General features: G+C 51.8%; 1 protein-coding gene and 1 long non-coding RNA gene across 3 annotated transcripts; one reads left to right on the top strand and one right to left on the bottom strand.

The window, feature by feature from the left end:
• Nucleotides 1–1,197: 1,197 nt before the first annotated feature.
• LOC137299323 (tetraspanin-3-like) lies at nt 1,198–13,328 on the bottom strand. 2 transcript variants are annotated; one of them, XM_067967970.1, is made up of 7 exons: nt 12,875–13,326; nt 12,191–12,382; nt 8,051–8,125; nt 5,996–6,091; nt 3,371–3,523; nt 2,463–2,546; nt 1,198–1,812 (listed from the first exon to the last, which is right to left on the bottom strand). In XM_067967970.1, exons 1-7 carry the CDS (start codon nt 13,160–13,162, stop codon nt 1,729–1,731), a joined length of 972 nt encoding a protein of 323 aa, XP_067824071.1. In that variant the 5' UTR covers nt 13,163–13,326; the 3' UTR covers nt 1,198–1,728. The 2 variants fall into 2 exon arrangements, with proteins under 2 accessions (XP_067824071.1, XP_067824072.1); XM_067967971.1 differs by lacking the exon at nt 8,051–8,125 and having other exon boundaries at nt 12,875–13,328.
• Nucleotides 12,846–22,475, top strand: LOC137299324 (uncharacterized). Its single transcript, XR_010957883.1, has 2 exons — nt 12,846–13,421; nt 22,165–22,475. It is a non-coding gene; the product is annotated as an uncharacterized lncRNA (long non-coding RNA).
• Nucleotides 22,476–23,457: the final 982 nt, after the last annotated feature.

Here is a 23,457-nt window from a genome sequence, read left to right as displayed (position 1 = left end):
TTCACCGGCACCAGGGGCGGGCTGTATGAGGAACGGGAGATTTCCCAAGGACCCCTGTATATGGTTCCTGTGTTATCGGCACTCCCCCATTTTCTGTAAGAGTCCCACGCCCATTCGGGAGACCCAGCTCCCCCCGCCCAGGCCCACCCTGTATCCCCTGCTTTGTCTCTCTCTCCCGTGTATATATAATTATATGATGGTGAATAGCAGGGAGATGTAAAATTTCGACGTGAATTCCTGTTTCCTCTGACAGTCCCAGTCCCAGGAAATATGATCCCAGCAGAAAGTTCTTTGTTCCACCCGTGCGATACTTCTAACTTAATTAAAACATTAATTATGTATTGAAATCAGAGGAAAGTCATCTCTCAGAAGCTGCAAATGCTGGAGGCAGAGAGACATCTTAGAACTCACTCAGTCTCCACTTTAAACTTGTACAGAACACAACTTCACACATACATTCATACACAAAGACAGTCGGGCCCTAACTACCCACATACAGTGACAGTACTGTGGCCTCTCTCTAGATAGACAGACAATCAGTGTTGTCCAATATATTGACCGCTGGCCACATGTGGCTAATTGAGAATCCAGATGTGGCTATTTGCATTTCTGATTCGTAAATAAATAATGAGTGACGGGTATGATCACTGGCCGTGTGATCTCAATACTCATTCACACAGTGTATACACGTGAAATTTAACCTGTCTGTGCGTTTGTTGGTAAAATGGTAAGACAAAAAGCAGAGTGTGTGAAAGGTTTTTGATCGTTGTGGCTGATTTACTTCTTTGGTCAGTGAATGTTTGTTCAGTAAATATACAGATGTCAAGTACATTTACCTGGATTGGGTGCAAGGTGTTTTCTACCAAAATCAGTGCACGAAACTAAAACGTCACCGTAGCCAAACCTTGGACTAGTCAGTGACTGACACTGTTATAGATGTTAATGTCCCGTGTTGCTCAGAAACATAATAATTACTGTTTCTTTATTTCTCTGATCCGTTCTCACGCAGATTCTGTGTCTCTGTCTTTCTTTATCTGTCAATCTTTTTTCTCTGCGTAGCTCACACGTTTTTCACAATTGTTATTCAGAGTCACAAGAGCCCAGAAGCAGCAAGCCAGTTACCAGCCTGTAGTTAGAGATGGTGGTGACTGGACACAATATGAGGGGGCGATTGGGATATCATACAGCAAATCCCAATTAAAATATACGCCTGTTTTTATTTTTTTTATTAACCATTACACATGCACGCTCCAAATTAGGATCCATGTTACATCAAATCGAGTGACGATTCCTCCCAACATCTGCAGGTCACAGCTCTGCTCAGCACATGTGGCGTTTAGTGTGTCAGTGTGAACATTATTAACATATTAGAGAGAGACGACCCCAGGTCAGTGAACACTCAGCCCAGGAGATCAGGCCAGTGATTCCAGTGCAGCATCGTACGGGGAGGGGTCACCAGGGGGTCACTGTACGGGGAGGGGTCACCAGGGGGTCACTGTACGGGGAGGGAGAACTGTATGGGAGGGGTCACTGTACAGGGAGGGGTCACTAGGGGGTCACGGGGGGGGGGGGGGGGGGGGGGGGAGAACTGTACGGGGAGGGGTTAAGACAAGTCTCACAGAAGCAATGTTTAGACGGGCTCGTCCTGCAGGATCCGAGATTATTGCTGGAGGTTCCGAGCTCCCTCTGTGCCTGGATTAGTGGCAGAGGGTCAGGCAGGCTCTTTCACTAGGAGAAGTTGTCAGTGTTCAGCAGCTGGTACTGGGCAGAATTGCAGTTTGGCAGGAGATGGATGATCAGGACACCCAGGCTCTTCAAACAGAGAAAGGAACTTTTAGTTAAAAATTTACAAACTTCAAACACTCAGATCGTCTGGTGCAGGCGCAATGCGCAAGATCAGGACTGGGACCACAAAGGGGCTCGCCCGGGCTCGGCGTGGGGGGCTCGCCCGGGCTCTCCTGGGCACGGCGTGGGGGATTAGCCCGGGCTCGCCCGGTATGGCGTGGGGGATTAGCCCGGGCACGGCGTGGGGGACGAGCCCGGGCTCTCCGGGCACGGCGTGGGGGACGAGCCGGGGCTCGCCCGGGCTCGGCGTTGGGGGCTCGCCCGGGCTCGGCGTTGGGGGCTCGCCCGGGCTCGGCGTGGGGGATTAGCCCGGGCTCTCCTGGGCACGGCGTGGGGGATTAGCCCGGGCTCTCCTGGGCACGGCGTGGGGGACTAGCCCGGGCTCCCCGGGCACGGCGTGGGGGACTAGCCCGGGCTCTCCGGGCACGGCGTGGGGGACTAGCCCGGGCTCTCCGGGCACGGCGTGGGGGACTAGCCCGGGCTCTCCGGGCACGGCGTGGGGGACTAGCCCGGGCTCTCCGGGCACGGCGTGGGGGACTAGCCCGGGCTCTCCGGGCACGGCGTGGGGGACGAGCCCGGGCCGAGGGTGTTGCTCCACTTTGCCACCGGTTACTCACCTGTAAACAGCAAACTAAAATAACCCAGCTGAGTGTGAACAGGAAGTTCCACTGCAGCTCATCCCGTAAGGTCAGAAGGCAGCCCTGGAGAGAGAAATGGCAGTTTAATGTTGCAACTCAGTGTGGCCCCGACCCCTGAAATCACAGCCACTGTCACAGTGAACTGTAGTGTGTGCACCAGAAGCACATGGCGGGGACCCCATTACCCGGATGATGTGGTAGAACCCGTCCCCATTAGCCATCTCAGTTACAGCATAGTTTGATCCTGTCCCCATTAACTATCTCAGCAACAGTGTGTATTATGACCCTGTCCCCATTAACCATCTCAATAACAATGTGCAGTTTGACCCTGTCCCCATCAACCACATGTGGTAACATGCAGTAACACCTACAGGTCTCTGAAACCAAATAGTACAATCAAGTCCCTATTAACCATGTGTGATACCATTCAGCACAGCCCTGTCCCCATTAACCACATGTGATACCATTCAGCACAGCCCTGTCCCCATTAACCATGTGTAATACCATTCATCACAGCCCTGTCCCCATTAACCATGTGTGATACCATTCAGCACAGCCCTGTCCCCATTAACCACATGTGATACCATTCAGCACAGCCCTGTCCCCATTAACCATGTGTGATACCATTCAGCACAGCCCTGTCCCCATTAACCATGTGTGATACCATTCAGCACAGCCCTGTCCCCATTAACCATGTGTGATACCATTCAGCACAGCCCTGTCCCCATTAACCATGTGTGATACCATTCAGCACAGCCCTGTCCCCATTAACCATGTGTGATACCATTCAGCACAGCCCTGTCCCCATTAACCACGTGATATCATGCAGTATAACCATGTCTCCGTTATGATAGCCCGATCCCCATTAACCAATGACGTGCTCTCACCTCGGTGTACAGCAGGCCCGGCTCGTCCAAGTCTCCGGTGCAGGTTGTGAAATTCCTGGCACAACAGCTGTGAGGGACACTGGCATTTCCCCGGTGAATGAACCAGGGAACCCGTGTCCAGTCAGTGTAATTCTTCACTCCACAGCACTGCATCTGAAATGGAGTAAAACACAGAGTCATCACAGCAACGGCAAGGAAGGGGCCGGGAGAGGGCGAGGGCGGGGGTGGGGGCGGGCCGGGAGGGCGCGGGGGCCGGGAGAGGGCGAGGGCGAGGGCGAGGGCGAGGGCGAGGGCGAGGGCGAGGGCGAGGGCGAGGGCGGGCGGGGGCGGGGGCGAGGGCGAGGGCGAGGGCGAGGGCGAGGGCGGGGGCGAGGGCGGGGGCGGGGGCGGGAGGGCGTGGGGGCGGGGGCGGGGGCGGGGGCGGGAGGGCGGGGGCGGGAGGGCGGGGGCGGGAGGGTGCGGGGGCGGGGGCGGGAGGGCGCGGGGGCGGGGGCGGGAGGGCGCGGGGGCGGGGGGCGGGAGGGCGCGGGGGCGGGGGGGGCGCGGGGGCGGGGGCGGGAGGGCGCGGGGGCGCGGGCGGGAGGGCGCGGGGGGCGCGGGCGGGAGGGCGCGGGCGGGAGGGCGCGGGGGCGGGGGCGGGAGGGCGCGGGGGCGGGGGCGGGAGGGCGCGGGGGCGGGGGCGGGAGGGCGCGGGGGCGGGGGCGGGGGCGGGAGGGCGGGGGCGGGAGGGCGCGGGGGCGGGGGCGGGAGGGCGCGGGGGCGGGGGCGGGAGGGCGCGGGGGCGGGGGCGGGAGGGCGCGGGGGCGGGAGGGCGCGGGGGCGCGGGGGGCGGGGGCGGGAGGGCGCGGGGGCGGGGGCGGGAGGGCGCGGGGGCGGGAGGGCGCGGGGGCGGGGGCGGGAGGGCGCGGGGGCGGGGGGCGGGAGGGCGCGGGGGGCGGGGGCGGGAGGGCGCGGGGGCGGGGGCGGGAGGGCGCGGGGGCGGGGGCGGGAGGGCGCGGGGGCGGGGGGCGGGAGGGCGCGGGGGCGGGAGGGCTCGGGGGCGGGGGCGGGAGGGCGCGGGGGTGGGTGGCGGCGGGGGCCGGGAGGGCGGCGGGGGCCGGGAGGGCGCCGGTGTGGGGGCGGAACCCGGGGGCAGGCTGGGAGGGCATGGGCGGGAGGGTGCCGGGAGGGCAGGCATGTGGACTGAGAGAGACCAAATCACAATCTCTCCCAATCCCAGTGTGTTGCTCTATAAATGCTCCCGTGTCCTGGGGAAAGGACTAATTGTCATGTCTGTGTCGACTGCATTCTCCTTTGAATCTCATCTGTCAACTTTGAGGAAGTGACACCCTAAGTGAGCTGTGGAAAATCTTACTAGGTGTTGTACTGGACTTCCAGAAGGTATTTAAGAAAGTGCCACATGAAAGGCTATTAGTTAAACTCGAAGCAGTGGGAACCAGGGTAAATATTGGGAATGGAAAAGAAACTGACTGATGGGTAGAAAAGAATGGGCATTGGTTACAGTCGTTCCGTTGGGATGGGGGAAGTTGGGAGTGGCCTGGCCCACGATTGGTGTTGGAAATACGACAACAATGACCCGGCTTCAGAAACCCAATGCATCGTTGGTAATATTTGCATATGATCCAAACCAGGAGAGGCAACGGAACCAGAGGGGGCAGCTCAAAAATGACAGATTGAGTTGGGAAAAATATGTAAGTGGGCAGAACAATAGGAAATGAAGTTAAATGCAGACAAGTGTTGGTCACAGAGAAAAATGGGAACACACAGACTCTATGAATGGTGTAGAAATAGCCAAGGAAGAAGCTGTCCAACCAGTGAAGAGCAGCAATCAACAAAACCAGTCAAATGTTGAACTACTCACAAAACAACAAACAAAGTCAGAGGGAGTTGTGATCAAACTGTACAGGGATCTGGTCAGAACCGCACTCTATATCCTCTCAGTCTGTGCTCCAGGAGTGTGTCTCTCTATCCTCTCAGTCTGTGCTCCAGGAGTCTGTCTCTCTATCCTCTCAGTCTGTGCTCCAGGAGTCTGTCTCTCTATCCTCTCAGTCTGTGCTCCAGGAGTCTGTCTCTCTATCCTCTCAGTCTGTGCTCCAGGAGTCTGTCTCTCTATCCTCTCAGTCTGTGCTCCAGGAGTCTGTCTCTCTATCCTCTCAGTCTGTGCTCCAGGAGTCTGTCTCTCTATCCTCTCAGTCTGTGCTCCAGGAGTCTGTCTCTCTCTATCCTCTCAGTCTGTGCTCCAGGAGTCTGTCTCTCTCTATCCTCTCAGTCTGTGCTCCAGGAGTCTGTCTCTCTATCCTCTCAGTCTGTGCTCCAGGAGTCTGTCTCTCTATCCTCTCAGTCTGTGCTCCAGGAGTCTGTCTCTCTATCCTCTCAGTCTGTGCTCCAGGAGTCTGTCTCTCTATCCTCTCAGTCTGTGCTCCAGGAGTCTGTCTCTCTATCCTCTCAGTCTGTGCTCCAGGAGTCTGTCTCTCTCTATCCTCTCAGTCTGTGCTCCAGGAGTCTGTCTCTCTCTATCCTCTCAGTCTGTGCTCCAGGAGTCTGTCTCTCTCTATCCTCTCAGTCTGTGCTCCAGGAGTCTGTCTCTGTGACGGAGATTCCTGGGTCTAGGGTTTAGGGTCTCACCTGTTGCTGTAGCCGGTCCACTGCCCCACTCTCAGGTGTGGACTCATTGTACTTCCCGAAGATCTCATCAAAACTATCCAGGTCAGCAGACTCTACCTGGCAAAAAGGAACAGATCAAGAGTGTGAGCGGCGAGTGATGGCACTGCAGGTATCCCACACTGGGGCAAAGACGCGCACAACCATCCCGCGCGCAATGAAAGAAAAAAAGGAAAGATCTTGCATTTCTATAGCTCCTTTCACAACCTCAGGACGTCCCAAACTGCTTCACAGCCAATGAAGTATTTTTGAAGTGTAGTCACTGTTATAATGTGGGAAACGCAGCAGCCAATTTGTGCACAGCAAGATCCCACAAACAGTAATGTAATAATGACGTGCTTATCAGTTTTGGTTGATGGTTGAGGGATTAATATTGGCCAGGAGAACTCCCCTGCTCTTTGAGGGATCTTTTACATCCACCCAACAGGGCAGATTTAAGTCTCATCCAAAAAACAGCACCTTCGACAGTGCAGCACTCCCTCAGTACTCACCCTCCGACAGTGCAGCACTCCCTCAGTACTCACCCTCCGACAGTGCAGCACTCCCTCAGTACTCACCCTCCGACAGTGCAGCGCTCCCTCAGTACTCACCCTCCGACAGTGCAGCACTCCCTCAGTACTCACCCTCCGACAGTGCAGCGCTCCCTCAGTACTCACCCTCCGACAGTGCAGCGCTCCCTCAGTACTCACCCTCCGACAGTGCAGCACTCCCTCAGTACTCACCCTCCGACAGTGCAGCGCTCCCTCAGTACTCACCCTCCGACAGTGCAGCGCTCCCTCAGTACTCACCCTCCGACAGTGCAGCGCTCCCTCAGTACTCACCCTCCGACAGTGCAGCACTCCCTCAGTACTCACCCTCCGACAGTGCAGCGCTCCCTCAGTACTCACCCTCCGACAGTGCAGCGCTCCCTCAGTACTCACCCTCCGACAGTGCAGCGCTCCCTCAGTACTCACCCTCCGACAGTGCAGCACTCCCTCAGTACTGACCCTCCGACAGTGCAGCACTCCCTCAGTACTCACCCTCCGACAGTGCAGCGCTCCCTCAGTACTCACCCTCCGACAGTGCAGCGCTCCCTCAGTACTCACCCTCCGACAGTGCAGCGCTCCCTCAGTACTCACCCTCCGACAGTGCAGCACTCCCTCAGTACTGACCCTCCGACAGTGCAGCACTCCCTCAGTACTCACCCTCCGACAGTGCAGCACTCCCTCAGTACTCACCCTCCGACAGTGCAGCACTCCCTCAGTACTCACCCTCCGACAGTGCAGCGCTCCCTCAGTACTCACCCTCCGACAGTGCAGCACTCCCTCAGTACTCACCCTCCGACAGTGCAGCGCTCCCTCAGTACTCACCCTCCGACAGTGCAGCGCTCCCTCAGTACTCACCCTCCGACAGTGCAGCACTCCCTCAGTACTCACCCTCCGACAGTGCAGCACTCCCTCAGTACTGACCCTCCGACAGTGCAGCACTCCCTCAGTACTCACCCTCCGACAGTGCAGCACTCCCTCAGTACTGCACTGGGAGTGTGGGCCTGGATTATCAGCTCAAGTCCCTGGAGTGGGACTTGAACCCACGACCTTCTGACTCAGAGGCGAGAAAGCTGCCCACTGAGCCACGGCTGAGACACTGCAAAGCAAAAGGTATGGGTTCGAACTATAGGCACTGATTACCAAGACAGCCTTTGGTCACAGAGGGTTGTGAATCTTTGGAATTCTCTACCCCAGAGGGCTGTGGATGCTCAGTCATTGAGTATATTCAAGACTGAGATCGATAGATTTAGGGAATCAAGGGATATGGGAATCGGACGGGAAAGTGGAGTTGAGGTTGAGGATCAGCCATGAGCTGATTGAATAGCGGAGCAGGCTCGAGGGGCCAGATGGCCCACTCCTGCTCCTATTTCTTATGTTCTTATGTTCATAGAGGTGACAGGGCCCAGTTGAGTCCCTGTCCGGCACTCCCACCCACTAACTGTAGTGATGGTGAATCCAGGTGTAATGGGTTTAACATGAACACAGTACTCACTTGAACACTGTCGATATATCCCAAGGTGCCTGTAGTCACCTCCAGACAAAACAGAATCAGGACCAGGTACAGGAACTGTGAGAGGAAGAGGAGAGGGTGAGAGAGGAAGAGCAGGAAGTTTACTATTCAGACAGAAGCAGCCACAGCCCTAAAGCATTGAATCAACAGCCCTGAGAGCTGCTGGCCTCACACTCACACTCACACTCACACTCACACTCACACTCACACTCACACTCACACTCACACTCACACTCACACTCACACTCACACTCACACTGTGTAATAAACTTCAATCCCTGAACCCACTTTCTTTATTACACATATATCATAAAGAGCAGTGGTCCTAATACTGACCCCTGGGGAACACTGAATACTTCCCTTACACCATCACAGCCGACCAACCACCAAACCACACCAGCATATCACACGTAAGCACATTATCATTTCATACCAGGATTAGTATCAGCAATAGGGTTCAGTAACAGTCAAAGTAAAGGAGGAGGTAGTTGAGATACTGGATGGGCTAAAAATTGATAAAGAGGAGGTACTAGAAAGGCTGTACTTAAAGTAGATAAGTCACCCGGTCCGGATGGGATGCATCCTAAGTTGCTGAGGGAAGTAAGGGTGGAAATTGCGGAGGTACTGGCCATAATCTTCCAAACATCCGTAGATACGGGGGTGGTGCCAGAGGACTGGAGAATTGCAAATGTTACACCCTTGTTCAAAAAAGGGTGCAAGGATAAACCCAGCAACTGCAGGCCAGTCAGTTTAACCTCAGTGATGGAGAATCTTTTAGAGACAATATTAATCAGCACTTGGAAAAATGTGGATTAATAAATGAAAGTCAGCACGGATTTGTTAAAGGAAAACAGTGTTTGACTAACTTGATTGAGTTCTTCGATGAAGTAACAGGGTAGTGTGGTTGATTTTGTGTATATGGACTTTCAAAAGGTGTTTGATAAAGTACCACGTAATAGCAAAATTAAAGCCCATGGGATTCAAGGGAGCATGGATACAGAATTGGCTAAGGGACAGAAAGCAGAGAGTAGTGGTGAACGGTTGTTTTTCAGACTGGAGGGAAGTATATAGTGGTGTTCCCCAGGGGTCAGTATTAGGACCACTGCTCTTTTTGATATATATTAATGACCTGGACTTGGGTGTAGAGGGTATAATTTCAAAGTTTGCAGAGGACACAAAACTCGGGAATGTAGTAAACAATGTGGAGGATAGTGACAGACTTCAGGAGGACAAAAACAGACTGATGAAATGGACAGGCACATGGCTGATGAAATTTAACGCAGAGGAGTCTGAAGTGAATCATTTTGGTCGGAAGAATGAGGAGAGGCAATAGAAACTAAATGGTACAATTTTAAAGGGGGTGCAGGAGCAGAGAGACCTGGGAGTATACGTATGCAAATCTTTGAAGGTGGCAGGGCAAGTTGAGAAGGCTGTTAAAAAAGCACATGGGATCCTGGGCTTTATTAATAGAGGCACAGAGTATAAAAGCAAGAAAGTTATGCTAAACCTTTATAAAACTCTGGTTAGGCGTCAGCTGGAGTATTATGGCCAATTCTGGGCACCATTTTAGGAAGGATGTCAAGGCCTTGGAGAGGGTGCGGAGGAGGTTTGAAAGAATGGTACCAGAGACGAGGGAGTTCAGTTCGAATCATAGATTCATAGAAGGTTGCAGCACAGAAGGAGGCCATTCGGCCCATCGAGTCCATGCCGGCTCCGTGCAAGAGCAATCCAGCTAGTCCCACTCCCCCGCCCTTTCCCCGTAGCTGTGCAAATTTTTTCCTTTCAAGTACTTATCCAGTTCCCTTTTGACGGCCATGATTGAATCTGCCTCCTCCACCCCCTCGGGCAGTGCATTCAGATCCTAACCACTCACTGTGTAGAAAAGTTTTTCCTCATGTCACCTTTGGTTCTTTTGCCAATCACCTTAAATCTATCTACTCTGTCTAGACCCTTCCTGATTTTGAATACCTCATCAAATCTCCTCGCAACCATCTCTGTTCCAAGGAGAACAACCCCAGCTTCTCCAGTCTATCCACGTAACTAAAGTCCCTCATCCCAGGAATCATTCTAGTAAATCTCTTCTGCACCCTCTCTAAGGCCTTCACATCTTTCCTAAAGTGCGGTGCCCAGAACTGGACACACTACTCCAGTTGTGGCCGAACCAGTGTTTTATAAAGATTCATCATGACTTCCATACTTTTATACTCTCTGCCTCTGTTTATAAAGCCCAGCATCCTGTATGATTTTTTAACCACCTTCAACAATTTGTACACATATACCCCCAGATTGCTCTGTTCCTCTACCCCTTTTAGAGTTGTGCCCTCAGTTTATATTGCCTCTCCTCGTTCTTCCTACCGAAATGTATCATTTCGTATTTTTCTGCGTTAAATTTCATCTGCCACGTGTCCGCCCACGTCACCAGCCTGTCTATATCCTCTTGAAGTCTATCACTATCCTCCTTACTGTTCACTACAATTCCAAGTTTTGTGTCATCTGCAAATTTTGACATTGTGCCCTGTACACCCAAGTCCAAGTCATTAATATATATCAAGAAAAGCAGTGGTCCCAGCACCGACCCCTGGGGAGCACCACTGTACACCTCCCTCCAGTCCGAGAAACAACCGTTCACCACTACTCTCTGTTTCCTGTTGCTACTGCCCCCTTTATTCCATGGGCCGCAATCTTGATGATAAGCCTACCGTGCGGCACTTTATCAAACGCCTTTTGAAAGTCCATATACACCACATCAACTGCATTGCCCTCATCTACACTCTCTGTTACCACATCAAAAAACTCTATCACGTTAGTTAAACACGATTTGCCTTTAACAAATCAGTGCTGGCTTTCCCTAATCAATCCACACTCGTTCAAGTGACTGTTAATTCTGTCCCGGATTATCGTTTCTAAAAGTTTCCCCACAACTGAGGTTAAACTGACGGGCCTGTAGTTGCTGGGTTTATCCTTACACCCTTTTTTGAACAAGGGTGTAACATTTGCAATTCTCCAGTTCTCTGGCACCACCCTCGTATCTACGGATGTTTGGAAGATTATGGCCAGTACCTCCGCAATTTCCACCCTTACTTCCCTCAGCAACCTAGGGTGCAAACCATCTGGACCGGGTGACTTATCTACTTTAAGTACAGCCAGCCTTTCTAGTACCTCCTCTTTATCAATTTTTAGCCCATCCAGTTTCTCAGCTACATCTTCCTTTACTGAGACTCTGGCAGCATCTTCTTCCTTGGTAAAGACAGATGCAAAGTACTCATTTAGTACCTCAGCCATCCCCTCTGGCTCCATGACTGGATCTCCTTTATGGTCCCTAACCGGCCCCACCCCTCCTCTTACTACCCGTTTACTGTTTATATGCCTGTACAAGACTTTTGGATTTCCTTTTATGTTTGCTGCCAGTCTATTCTCATACTCTCTCTTTGCCCCTCTTATTTCCTTTTTCACTTCCCCTCTGAACTTTCTATATTCTGCCTGGTTCTCACTTGTATTATCAACCTGACCTCTGTCATACGCCCCTTTTTTCCATTTCATCTTACTCACTATCTCTTTTGTCATCCAGGGAGCTCTGGCTTTAGTTGCCCCTTTCTCCCCCGTGGGAATGTGGAGAGACTGGAGCAGCTGGGATTGTTCTCCTTAGAACAGAGAAGGTTCAGGGGAGACTTGATGGAGGTGTTCAAAATCATGAAGGGTTTTACTAGGAACTGTAAACAGTGGCTAAAGAGTTGGTAACCAAAGGACACAGATTTAAGGTGATCGGCAAAAGAACCAGAGGCGACATGAGGAAACATTTTTTTTTTACACAGTGAGTTGTTATGATCTGGAATGCGCTGCCTGCAAGGGTGGTGGAAATAGATTCAATAATAACTTTCAAAAGGGAATTGGATAAATACTTGCAGGGGAAAAATCTGCAGGGCTACGGGGAACGAGCAGGGGAGTGGGACCAATTGGATAGCTCTTTCATAGGCACGGTGGGCTGAATGGCCTCCTTCTGTGCTGTACTATCCTCTGATTCTATGAATAGAGTTCGGTAAGGGAGATCAGTAACTCCTCCCTCCCTCGTTCTACTTCAGTCCCTACTAGCCCTCTGATTTGTAACCCTCAGCTTGTACTTACTGTTCCTTGTTGGCACTGGGACCGGTTGACTGCGACGCACAGCCCAATGATCCCGGTGAGTACGAGCAGTCCACCGACCGCAAAGCTGAGGCTGGCCGGCAGCAGCAGGTAATCGTTTCCAATGAAATGTCGATAGGTCCTGTTGGTCAAGAGGAAGTAAACCGCTCCGAGGAAGGGCATCACGGCACTGACCTGGAGCCAAGAGAGACGAGTGGGAAACTGAGGCCCAAGAGACATCGAGACGCTGCAGCCGAGCTCGGGCAGCCCATCCCCACTCACAGGCCTGACTGTCACTACACCTGCCAGGGTTAGAAACATAGGAACAGGAGTAGGCCATTCAGCCCCTCAGACCCAGGTCACCCTCACACAGCGGCTGCCAACCCGATACACCGGCCCTGAGCACGAACAGCTCCGACAGGCGGCTGAAGGAAAGGGCTGGGCTCAGGGGCTGAGATCCCAGCACGGACTGGACGGGCCGAGCGGCCCCTCTCACTCATCCCTTAAACGCCAGTCTGCAGTGTGAAGGACTGGAGGGGGGGGGGGGGGGAGGCGCGGGTTTAAGGGGTTTACCCTGGGCCGGGGCTGACCCGACACTCGGTGCCTCTCCCGAGGCCCGGCGCTGTGACAGGCCTCCCGCAATTTCACAGGAGGCCCCGGGCCGCGCGGAGCCGGGAGGAGCCTTACCGACAGAAGCGGCCCGAGCAGCGCCAGCAGCAGCTTGAACACCCGGCCGGAGCCGCACATACTGGGGGCCGGGGCTGGGCCGCGATCTCCGCTCCGATTCGATCCGATCCACTGGTGTCGGGAGCGGCGTTCGAGCAACAACCTCCCGGGGAAACGGGGCGGCACCGTCGGGGCATGTGATGAGGGAGGGCCCCGGCCCCCGGGCCCTGATCGGAGCCGCCCAGTTAAACCCGACCGGCTCGGCCCCCGGTCACAGGTCAATAGGTCACTGCACTGACAACAGGTCATAGGTCAACAGGTCACTGCACCGACAATGGATTAATTGGATGGCTGTTTCAAAGAGCGGGCACAGGCACGATGGGCCGAATGACCTCCTCCTGTGCTGTATCATTCGTTGATTCTGTGCTCCAACATTGTTGGTAGTGCCACCCATCGGATGAACTGGGGCTCGGAGGCCTGGCGGGAAAGGAGAGACGACCGCGCGGCAACTTGGGAAACAGAGAAAACAATCGGGAAACCGAGGCCCTCTGATGGTTAATAAGGAACTGTAGGTATCACCAACACTGGGCAAGGCCTTTGTTGGAAGTGGAACTTCATAAGTTACAAACATTCGTAAATATAGGACCCACTGGTCCATCTAGCCTGTCCCATTTGGTTATGGTGCCTTATGCATCACAATACAGGCACTCCCTACAAATCATGTGATCTCCTAGGAGAAGCGAAAATCCAGATAAAAATCCAGGCCAATTAGAAATATAGCAATTGCTGGACGAAAAAAGACCAAGATGCATTTAGTTCACCTTCTACCGTCCTGGTAGTCGCTGAAGCAACGATAATGGAGTTGTTGACTAATCAAAGCAATCAATATCTATCAATGAGTCTACAACAGACCCAGGCATGAGGCGAGGAAAACCCCCAGTGGTAGAGAGCTTTGGGAACCATAAGTCCAAAGTCACCTGTTCCTCCCAAACATATTACACTCAACACATCATGCCTCAAATTACTCATAGAACATAGAAAATAGGAGCAGGAGTAGGCCATTTGGCCCTTCAAACCATTCAATATGATCATGGCTGATCATCTATCTCAATACCATATTCCCACTCTCTCCCCATACCCCTTGATGCCTTTTGTGTCTAGAAATCTATCTAGCTCCTTCTTAAATATATTCAGTGACTTGGCCTCCACTGCCTTCTGTGGTAGAGTCAAGGACTTTGGAGAGGAAAGGGAGGTTGGAGATGGAGCGGTAGTTTGCAAGGACAGAGGGGCCAAGGGTGGGTTTTTTGAGGAAGGGTGTGGTGATGGCAGATGGCATATACTGTATCCCATAGTGTTATTTCCTGAAAGAAATCTATCTAATTTGAATTTGAATGAATCAATACTAACTGTTTCCACCGTCTCCCGAGGGAGCCTGTTCCATAGATTGACCGCTTGCTCACTGAAACAATGTTTCCACAGATTGGTTTTGAATTTACCCCCTTCAAGCGCAGGCCGTGCCCTCTGGTTCTACTGTTCTGGACAAGGTTTAAACGTTATCTGGTCCCTTTCGGAATTCTAAAAAATGAGGGGGAGAAATCTTGAAAATTCCTCTCTGACCCTTTTAAAGAAAGAAAGATTTGCATTTATATAGCACCTTTCACGACCTCACAAAACGCTTAACAATCAATGAAGTACTTTTTGAAGTGTAGTCACTGTTGTGATGTAGGAAACGTGGCAGTCAATTTGCACACAGCAAGATCCCACAAACAGCAATTTGATAATGACCAGATAATCTGTTTTAGTGGTGTTGGTTGAGGGATAGATATTGGACAGGAAACCGGGGAGAACTCCCCTGCTCTTCTTCAGATAGTGGCCGTGTGATCTTTCACGTTCAGCTGAGAGGGCAGATGGGGCCTCGGTTTAATGTCTCATCTGAAAGACAGCACCTCTGACAGTGCAGCACTCCCTCAGTACTGACCCTCCGACAGTGCAGCGCTCCTTCAGTACTGACCCTCCGACAGTGCAGCGCTCCCTCAGTACTGACCCTCCGACAGTGCAGCGCTCCCTCAGTACTGACCCTCCGACAGTGCAGCGCTCCCTCAGTACTGACCCTCCGACAGTGCAGCGCTCCCTCAGTACCGACCCTCCGACAGTGCGGCGCTCCCTCAGTACCGACCCTCCGACAGTGCGGCGCTCCCTCAGTACCGACCCTCCGACAGTGCGGCGCTCCCTCAGTACCGACCCTCCGACAGTGCGGCGCTCCCTCAGTACCGACCCTCCGACAGTGCGGCGCTCCCTCAGTACCGACCCTCCGACAGTGCGGCGCTCCCTCAGTACCGACCCTCCGACAGTGCGGCGCTCCCTCGGTACCGACCCGCCGACAGTGCGGCGCTCCCTCGGTACCGACCCTCCGACAGTGCGGCGCTCCCTCAGTACCGACCCTCCGACAGTGCGGCGCTCCCTCAGTACCGACCCTCCGACAGTGCGGCGCTCCCTCAGTACCGACCCTCCGACAGTGCGGCGCTCCCTCAGTACCGACCCTCCGACAGTGCGGCGCTTCCTCAGTACCGACCCTCCGACAGTGCGGCGCTCCCTCAGTACCGACCCTCCGACAGTGCGGCGCTCCCTCAGTACCGACCCTCCGACAGTGCGGCGCTCCCTCAGTACCGACCCTCCGACAGTGCGGCGCTCCCTCAGTACCGACCCTCCGACAGTGCTGCACTCCCTCAGTACCGACCCTCCGACAGTGCTGCACTCCCTCAGTATTGACCCTCCGACAGTGCTGCACTCCCTCAGTACTGACCCTCCGACAGTGCTGCACTCCCTCAGTACTGACCCTCCGACAGTGCAGCGCTCCCTCAGTACTGACCCTCCGACAGTGCAGCGCTCTCTCAGTACTGACCCTCCGACAGTGCAGCGCTCCCTCAGTACTGACCCTCCGACAGTGCGGCGCTCCCTCAGTACTGACCCTCCGACAGTGCGGCGCTCCCTCAGTACTGACCCTCCGACAGTGCGGCGCTCCCTCAGTCCTGACCCTCCGACAGTGCGGCGCTCCCTCAGTACTGACCCTCCGACAGTGCGGCGCTCCCTCAGTCTTGACCCTCCGACAGTGCGGCCCTCCCTCAGTACTGACCCTCCGACAGTGCGGCACTCCCTCAGTACTGACCCTCCGACAGTGCGGCACTCCCTCAGTACTGACCCTCCGACAGTGCAGCACTCCCTCAGTACTGACCCTCCGACAGTGCGGCACTCCCTCAGTACTGACCCTCCGACAGTGCGGCACTCCCTCAGTACTGACTCTCCGACAGTGCAGCGCTCCCTCAGTGCTGACCCTCCGACAGTGCAGCACTCCCTCAGTACTGACTCTCCGACAGTGCAGCACTCCCTCAGTACTGACCCTCCGACAGTGCAGCACTCCCTCAGTACTGACCCTCCGACAGTGCAGCGCTCCCTCAGTACTGACCCTCCGACAGTGCAGCGCTCCCTCAGTACTGCACTGGAGTGTGGGCCTGGATTATCAGCTCAAGTCTCTGGAGTGCGACTTGAACCTTTTGACTCAGAGGCGAGGGTGCTACAAATTGAGCCACGGCTGATACCGGTTTAGGAGATTAAAATTAGTTCAGGAGACCACAATAAGCCTGACTTATATTCCAGGGTACCTAGAACAAGGTGATCTCCGCCCCAGTCAGAAACAAGTCCAGCTCTTGCTTGAAGGAGTTCAGCGAATCAGCGTTCACTGTAGGAGCAGGCAGTTCCACAGGTCCACTATTCTCTGGGAAAAGAAAAACCGCCCAACATCCAAACTAATTCGGCCCTTACATGACTAATCTAGTCCCTTCATTATTTTACAAACCTCGACCAAATTGCTCCAGAGCCTACACTTGTCTAAAGTATACAGACCCAGCTCTTTGAGCCTATCTGGGTAGCTACGGTGTTTTAAACTGGAAATCAATCTTGTGGCCCTCCTCTGCGCTCTTTTCATTGCCTCAATGTAAAGAGACCTAAATTATTTTTTTTTTATTCGTTCATGGGATGTGGGCGAGGCCGGCATTTATTGCCCATCCCTAATTGCCCTTGAGAAGGTGGTGGTGAGCTGCCTTCTTGAACCTCTGCAGTCCGTGTGGTGAAGGTTCTCCCACAGTGCTGTTAGGAAGGGAGTTCCTGGATTTTGATCCAGCGACAATGAAGGAACGGCGATATATTTCCAAGTCGGGATGGTGTGTGACTTGGAGAGGAACGTGCAGGTGGTGTTGTTCCCATGAGCCTGCTGCCCTTGTCCTTCTAGGTGGTAGAGGTCGCGGGTTTGGGAGGTGCTGTCGAAGAAGCCTTGGTGAGTTGCTGCAGTGCATCCTGTGGATGGTACACACTGCAGCCACTGTGCGCCAGTGGTGAAAGGAATGAATGTTTAGGGTGGTAGATGGAGTGCCAATCAAGCGGGCTGCTTTATCTTGGATGGTGTCGAGCTTCTTGAGTGTTGTTGGAGCTGCACTCATCCAGGCAAGTGGAGAGCATTCCATCACACTCCTGACTTGTGCCTTGTAGATGGTGGAAAGGCTTTGGGGAGTCAGGAGGTGAGTCACTCACCGCAGAATACCCAGCCTCTGACCTGCTCTCGTAGCCACACTATTTATATGGCTAGTCCAGTTAAGTTTCTGGTCGATGGTGACCCCCAGGATGTTGATGGTGGGGGATTCGGCATTGGTAATGCCGTTGAATGTCAAGGGGAGGTGGTTAGACTCTCTCTTATTGGAGATGGTCATTGCCTGGCACTTATCTGGCGTGAATGTTACTTGCCACTTATGAGCCCAAGCCTGGATGTTGTCCAGGTCTTGCTGCATGCAGGCTCGGACTGCTTCATTATTTGAGGGGTTGCGAATGGAACTGAACACCGTGCAATCATCAGCGAACATCCCCATTTCTGACCTTATGATGGAGGGAAGGTCATTGATGAAGCAGCTGAAGATGGTTGGGCCTAGGACACTGCCCTGAGGAACTCCTGCAGCAATGTCCTGGGGCTGAGATGATTGGCCTCCAACAACCACTACCATCTTCCTTTGTGCTAGGTATGACTCCAGCCACTGGAGAGTTTTCCCCCTGATTCCCATTGACTTCAATTTTACTCGGGCTCCTTGGTGCCACACTCGGTCAAATGCTGCCTTGATGTCAAGGGCAGTCACTCTCACCTCACCTCTGGAATTCAGCTCTTTTGTCCATGTTTGGACCAAGGCTGTAATGAGGCTTGGAGCTGAATGGTCCTGGCGGAACCCAAACTGAGCATCGATGAGCAGGTTATTGGTGAGTAAGTGCTGCTTGATAGCACTGTCGACGACAGCTTCCATCACTTTGCTGATGATGAGAGTAGACTGATGGGGCGGTAATTGGCCGGATTGGATTTGTCCTGCTTTTTGTGGACAGGACATACCTGGGCAATTTTCCATATTGTCGGGTAGATGCCAGTGTTGTAGCTGTACTGGAACAGCTTGGCTAGAGGTGCAGCTAGTTCTGGAGCACAAGTCTTCAGCACTACAGCTGGGATGTTGTCGGGGCCCATAGCCTTTGCTGTATCCAGTGCACTCAGCCATTTCTTGATATCACGTGGAGTGAATCGAATTGGCTGAAGACTGGCTTCTGTGATGGTGGGGATATCGGGAGGAGGCCGAGATGGATCATCCACTCGGCACTTCTGGCTGAAGATGGTTGCAAAAGCTTCAGCCTTGTCTTTTGCACTCACGTACTGAACTCCGCCAACATTGAGGATGGGGATGTTTACAGAGCCTCGTCCTCCCGTTAGTTGTTTAATTGTCCATCACCATTCAGGACTGGATGTGGCAGGACTGCAGAGCTTTGATCTGATCCGTTGGTTGTGGAATCGCTTAGCTCTGTCTGTAGCATGTTGCTTCCGCTGTTTAGCATGCATGTCGTCCTGAGTTGTCGCTTCACCAGGTTGGCACCTCATTTTTAGGTACGCCTGGTGCTGCTCCTGGCATGCTCTTCTACACTCCTCATTGAACCAGGGTTGATCCCCTGGCTTGTTGGTAATGGTAGAGTGAGGAATATGCTGGGCCATGAGGTTACAGATTGTGCTGGAATACAATTCTGCTGCTGCTGATGGCCCACAGTGCCTCATGGATGCCCAGTTTTGAGCTGCTAGATCTGTTCTGAATCTATCCCATTTAGCACGGTGGTAGTGCCACACAACACGTTGGATGGTGTCCTCAGTGCGAAGATGGGACTTCGTCTCCACGAGGACTGTGCGGTGGTCACTCCTACCAATACTGTCATGGACAGATGCATTTGCGACAGGTGGATTGGTGAGGACGAGGTCAAGTAAGTTTTTCCCTCATGTTGGTTTGCTCACCACCTGCCGCAGGCCCAGTCTGGCAGCTATGTCCTTCAGGATTCGGCCAGCTTGGTCAGTAGTGGTGCTACCGAGCCACTCTTGGTGATGGACATTGAAGTCCCCTACCCAGAGTACATTTTGTGCCCTTGCTACCCTCAGTGCTTCCTCCAAGTGGTGCTCAACATGGAGGAGGACTGATTCATCAGCTGAGAGAGGATGGTAGGTGGTAATCAGCAGGAGGTTTCCTTGCCCATGTTTGACCTGATGCCATGAGATTTCATGGGGTCCAGAGTCAATGTTGAGGACTCCCAGGGCCACTCCCTCCTGATTGTATATCACTGTACCGCCGGTGGGACAGGACATACCCAGGGATGTTGATGGAAGAGTCTGGGACATTGGCTGAAAGGTATGATTCTGTGAGTATGGCTCTGTCAGGCCGTTGCTTGACTAGTCTGTGGGACAGCTCTCCCAATTTTGGCATAAGTCCCCAGATGTTAGTGAGGAGGACTTTTCAGGGTCGACTGGGCTTGGTTTGCCGTTGTCGTGTCCGGTGCCTCGTGGTCCGTCCGGTTTTATTCTTATTATGACTTTTCGTCGTGAGATTTTACAACCGAGTGGCTTGCTAGGCCATTTCAGAGGGCGATTAAGAATCAACCACATTGCTGTGAGTCTGGAGTCACATATAGGCCAGACCGGGTAAGGACGGCAGGTTTCCTTCCCTAAAGGACATTAGTGAACTAGATGGGTTTTTACGACAATCCGGTAGTTTCATGGCCACCATTACTGATACTAGTATTTTAATTCCAGATTTTTATTTAATTAATTGAATTTAAATTCGCCATCTGCCGTGGCGGGATTTGAACTCATGGACACAGTATTCTAACTGAGGCCTGACCAAGGTCTTGTCGAAGGACAAAATGTTTACCATTATCTTCTCAAGGGCAATAAATGGCGGCCTTGCTCGCAACACCCATATCCCAAGAATGATTACATTTTTAAAAAATGTAAATGGAATGTTTTGCTTTGTAGAGAATTGCCCTGTGAATACAACCTAGTACCCCATTTGCTTTAGAGCTTCACGGCATTGGTTGTGAACCGTTAGAGAGTGAAGTTCTCAACAACTTGCATTTATATAGCACCTTTAACCTCGTAAAACGTCCCAAGGAACTTCACAGGAGCGATTATCAAACAAAATTTGATACCGAGTCACATAAGGAGATATCAGGACAGGTTTTAAGAAGCGTCTTAAAGGAGGAGAGAGAGGTGAAAGAGGTTTAGGGAGGGAATTCCAGAGCTTCGGGCCTAGGCAGCTGAAGGCACGGCCGCCAATGGTGGAGTGATTAAAATCGGGGATGGACAAGAGGCCAGAATTGGAGGAGTACAGCAATCTCGGAGGGTTGTGGGGCTGGATGAGATTACAGAGATAGGGAGAGGCAAGGCCATGGAGGGATTTGAAAACAAGGACGAGAATTTTAAAATTGAGGTGTTGCTGGACCGGGAATCATTGTAGGTCAGCGAGCACAGGGGTGATGGGTGAACAGGACTTGGTGCGAGTTAGGATACAGGCAGCAGATTTTTGGATGAGCTCAAGTTTACGGAGGGTGGAAGATGGGAGGCCGGCCAGGAGAGCATTGGAATAGTCAAGACTAGAGGTAACAAAGGCAGGGATGAGAGTTTCAGCAGCAGATAAGCTGAGGTGGGGCGGAGACAGGTGATGTTACGGAGGTGGAAGTAGGTGGTCTTGGTGATGGAGTGGATATGTGGTCGCTGTAGGATTTTACCCACTTTGTAGGATTTCACTCTAATGTCTGTAGATTTTAGGTTCAAACCCAGAGGGAGAATCAGTCACAGACAGAAGTCAATGTATTGGTAAAATCAACAATGCTTTATTACTTCCACTAATTATTCAATAAACAGTTAACAATCATACAGCCTTAAAAGTAGAGTTTGTAAAATGCCCAAAACAAAGAGTTGATCACATCCTTATCCTGACCTTGACTTTTTCCGGGACATGAACTCCTCCTCCGCCAACTGCAGCCTTTCTCTTCCTCTTTTCGAGGGTTAAACAGTCCTCCTTTATACCCTGGCTGCTGGCAAACCAAATTTCTCAGTAACTTTCCATTCTCTCTCTCTCTCTCCCTGAGTTTTCTAATGTTCTCAACGCCCAGCTGTGTCTTCTTCAACCTCTACCCTTTTCTCCACGGAAGTACGGTATATCATTTAGCCTTCTAAGCAGTTAGGTAAATAATTCTGTGTTCTATCCTTTGTTGTTAATAATTTTAGCCAAATTCTGCTCTTTGAGCAATCCAGTGTTTCTTTTTAGTTTCCTTAAAACTGGTATTAAAAAGTCCCGAATCCTTCAGTCAGAAGCTCAGCTCAGGGTCAAATAGGAGGCCAAGGTTGTGAATGGTCTGGTTCAGCCTCAAACAGTGACCAGGGAGAGGGATGGAGTCAGTGCCCAGGGAACAGAGTTTGTGGCGGGGACCAATGATCCCTCTAATTTTTTCGGCCATGTGCGGAATGAATTTGGGTTTGTGCACCGTATTAAGGCCGTGTGTGCCACCGTAAAAAAAAATCACAACCTTGAACAGAACATGTTTTTAGAAAACATTATTCAGGCTATATAACAAACAGAACAAATATAGAAAATAATGGATAATTGTAACAATTTAATGTTATATTGGCTGATAAATTTATATAACTTATGAAATGGGTTTCTTAAGTTGCACTAGGATTGAGCAGGCCAGACTCGTTATATTTTATTAAAAATTATCTGATGGGAACGATTCCAATCAGCTTTTTGTTGAATCAGCTTAATGGCTCGTGTGCAATCAGAATTTTTAAATTGAGTCAGAAATACAAAACAGCTGTCAAATCGGTCAGTGTGAATTTGGGGATTTAATTAAAGCTCCCCCCTCTCTCCCCCTCCCCCCCTTTGAATCCTCGGGTTTAAAAATTGTACATCTTGCAGGTTCATCAGTTTTGGTTGCCTCCATGTAAGGCGGAGAGCAGTTTGGGCATGAAGAACCTGAACTGAGGGAGGCAACGGACAAAGATAAAAAGAGACAATCCTTGGGGCAACTGAGGGCTTTTGGATGGTGATTGTATAAAACAATTTAAATCAATTTCATTGCTTTGATTACAATGTACCAATGTGATTGGAAAGTATATTTTAGCACAATTGTAGAAGGATCTTTAATAACATTATTACACGTGATCTGTGTCAGAATTACTTAATTTGTAAATATGAAATATGGAAATTGATAAACGATTATTACAATATGCCGGGTAATTTGGGTTCATTTGTAGTTTACTTCAGAAGCTAACGTCGAATAGGATGGTGACAAAAACTGTTAACTGCACTAATCGTAGACTCCCTCCGATGTTATTTGCTACCAATCCCATAAATATGTTTGTCTTTAGACTAAAGTAACAGTTCTCCACAATTCGCACTAGAGGTGAAAAGCTTTCATTTAATCGAACACATCTCCTCACTGAATCCTCATGTGCTGAGGTTTTCTGATTGGAAACTCAAATCAGTTATATCATGAAGGGATGGAAATGTATATGTGTGTGTATATAAACTTTCACACTATTTGTCAATATATATATATAAATGAATATATATAAACGTTGACACTTTTTGTCCAATTAGTTGCAGGAAAGGTGGGCACGGATTTGGGAGGAGACAACACATTCAAGGACTTTGGAGAAGAAATGGAGGTTGGAGATGGGGTGGCAGTTTGCAAGAACAGAGAGGTCAAGGATGGGTTTTTTGAGGGGGAGTGATGATGGCAGATTTGAAGGAGAGGGGGACAATACTTGAGGAAAGGGAACTGTTAACAATATCAGCTAACATGGGGGCCTGGAAGGGAAGCTGGGTGGTTAGCAGTTTGGTGGGAATAGGGTCGAGGGAGCAGAAGGTGGGTCTCATGGTCAAGATGAGAAATTAGAGGAAGATGTGAGCTCAGGGCTAGGGCAGGGGGGAACCTTAGGGGAAGTTTGGCTTGGTGGCCTAGGGGAAGGGAGGGAAGCGGCAGAGGCAGCTGAACGGATGGTCTCAATCTTAGTGACAAAGAAGTCCATGAGCTCCTCGCACTTGTTGTTGGAGGTGAGGGTGGAGGAGGCAGGGGAGAGGGGTTTAAGAAGATGGTTTGTAGTGGAGAAGAGAAGCCGGGGGTTATTTTTGCATTCCAGTATGATCCTGGAATAGTGAGCAGTTTGGGCAGAGTCCACAAGGTCAGCGGTGAAGGGTGAGTGGCAC

Source organism: Heptranchias perlo, chromosome 29, assembly GCF_035084215.1.
Source record: "Heptranchias perlo isolate sHepPer1 chromosome 29, sHepPer1.hap1, whole genome shotgun sequence".
Taxonomy (NCBI): Eukaryota; Metazoa; Chordata; class Chondrichthyes; order Hexanchiformes; family Hexanchidae; genus Heptranchias; species Heptranchias perlo.
Note: the sequence above shows the minus strand (reverse complement) of the source record. Positions and strands in the feature narration are given on the sequence as shown.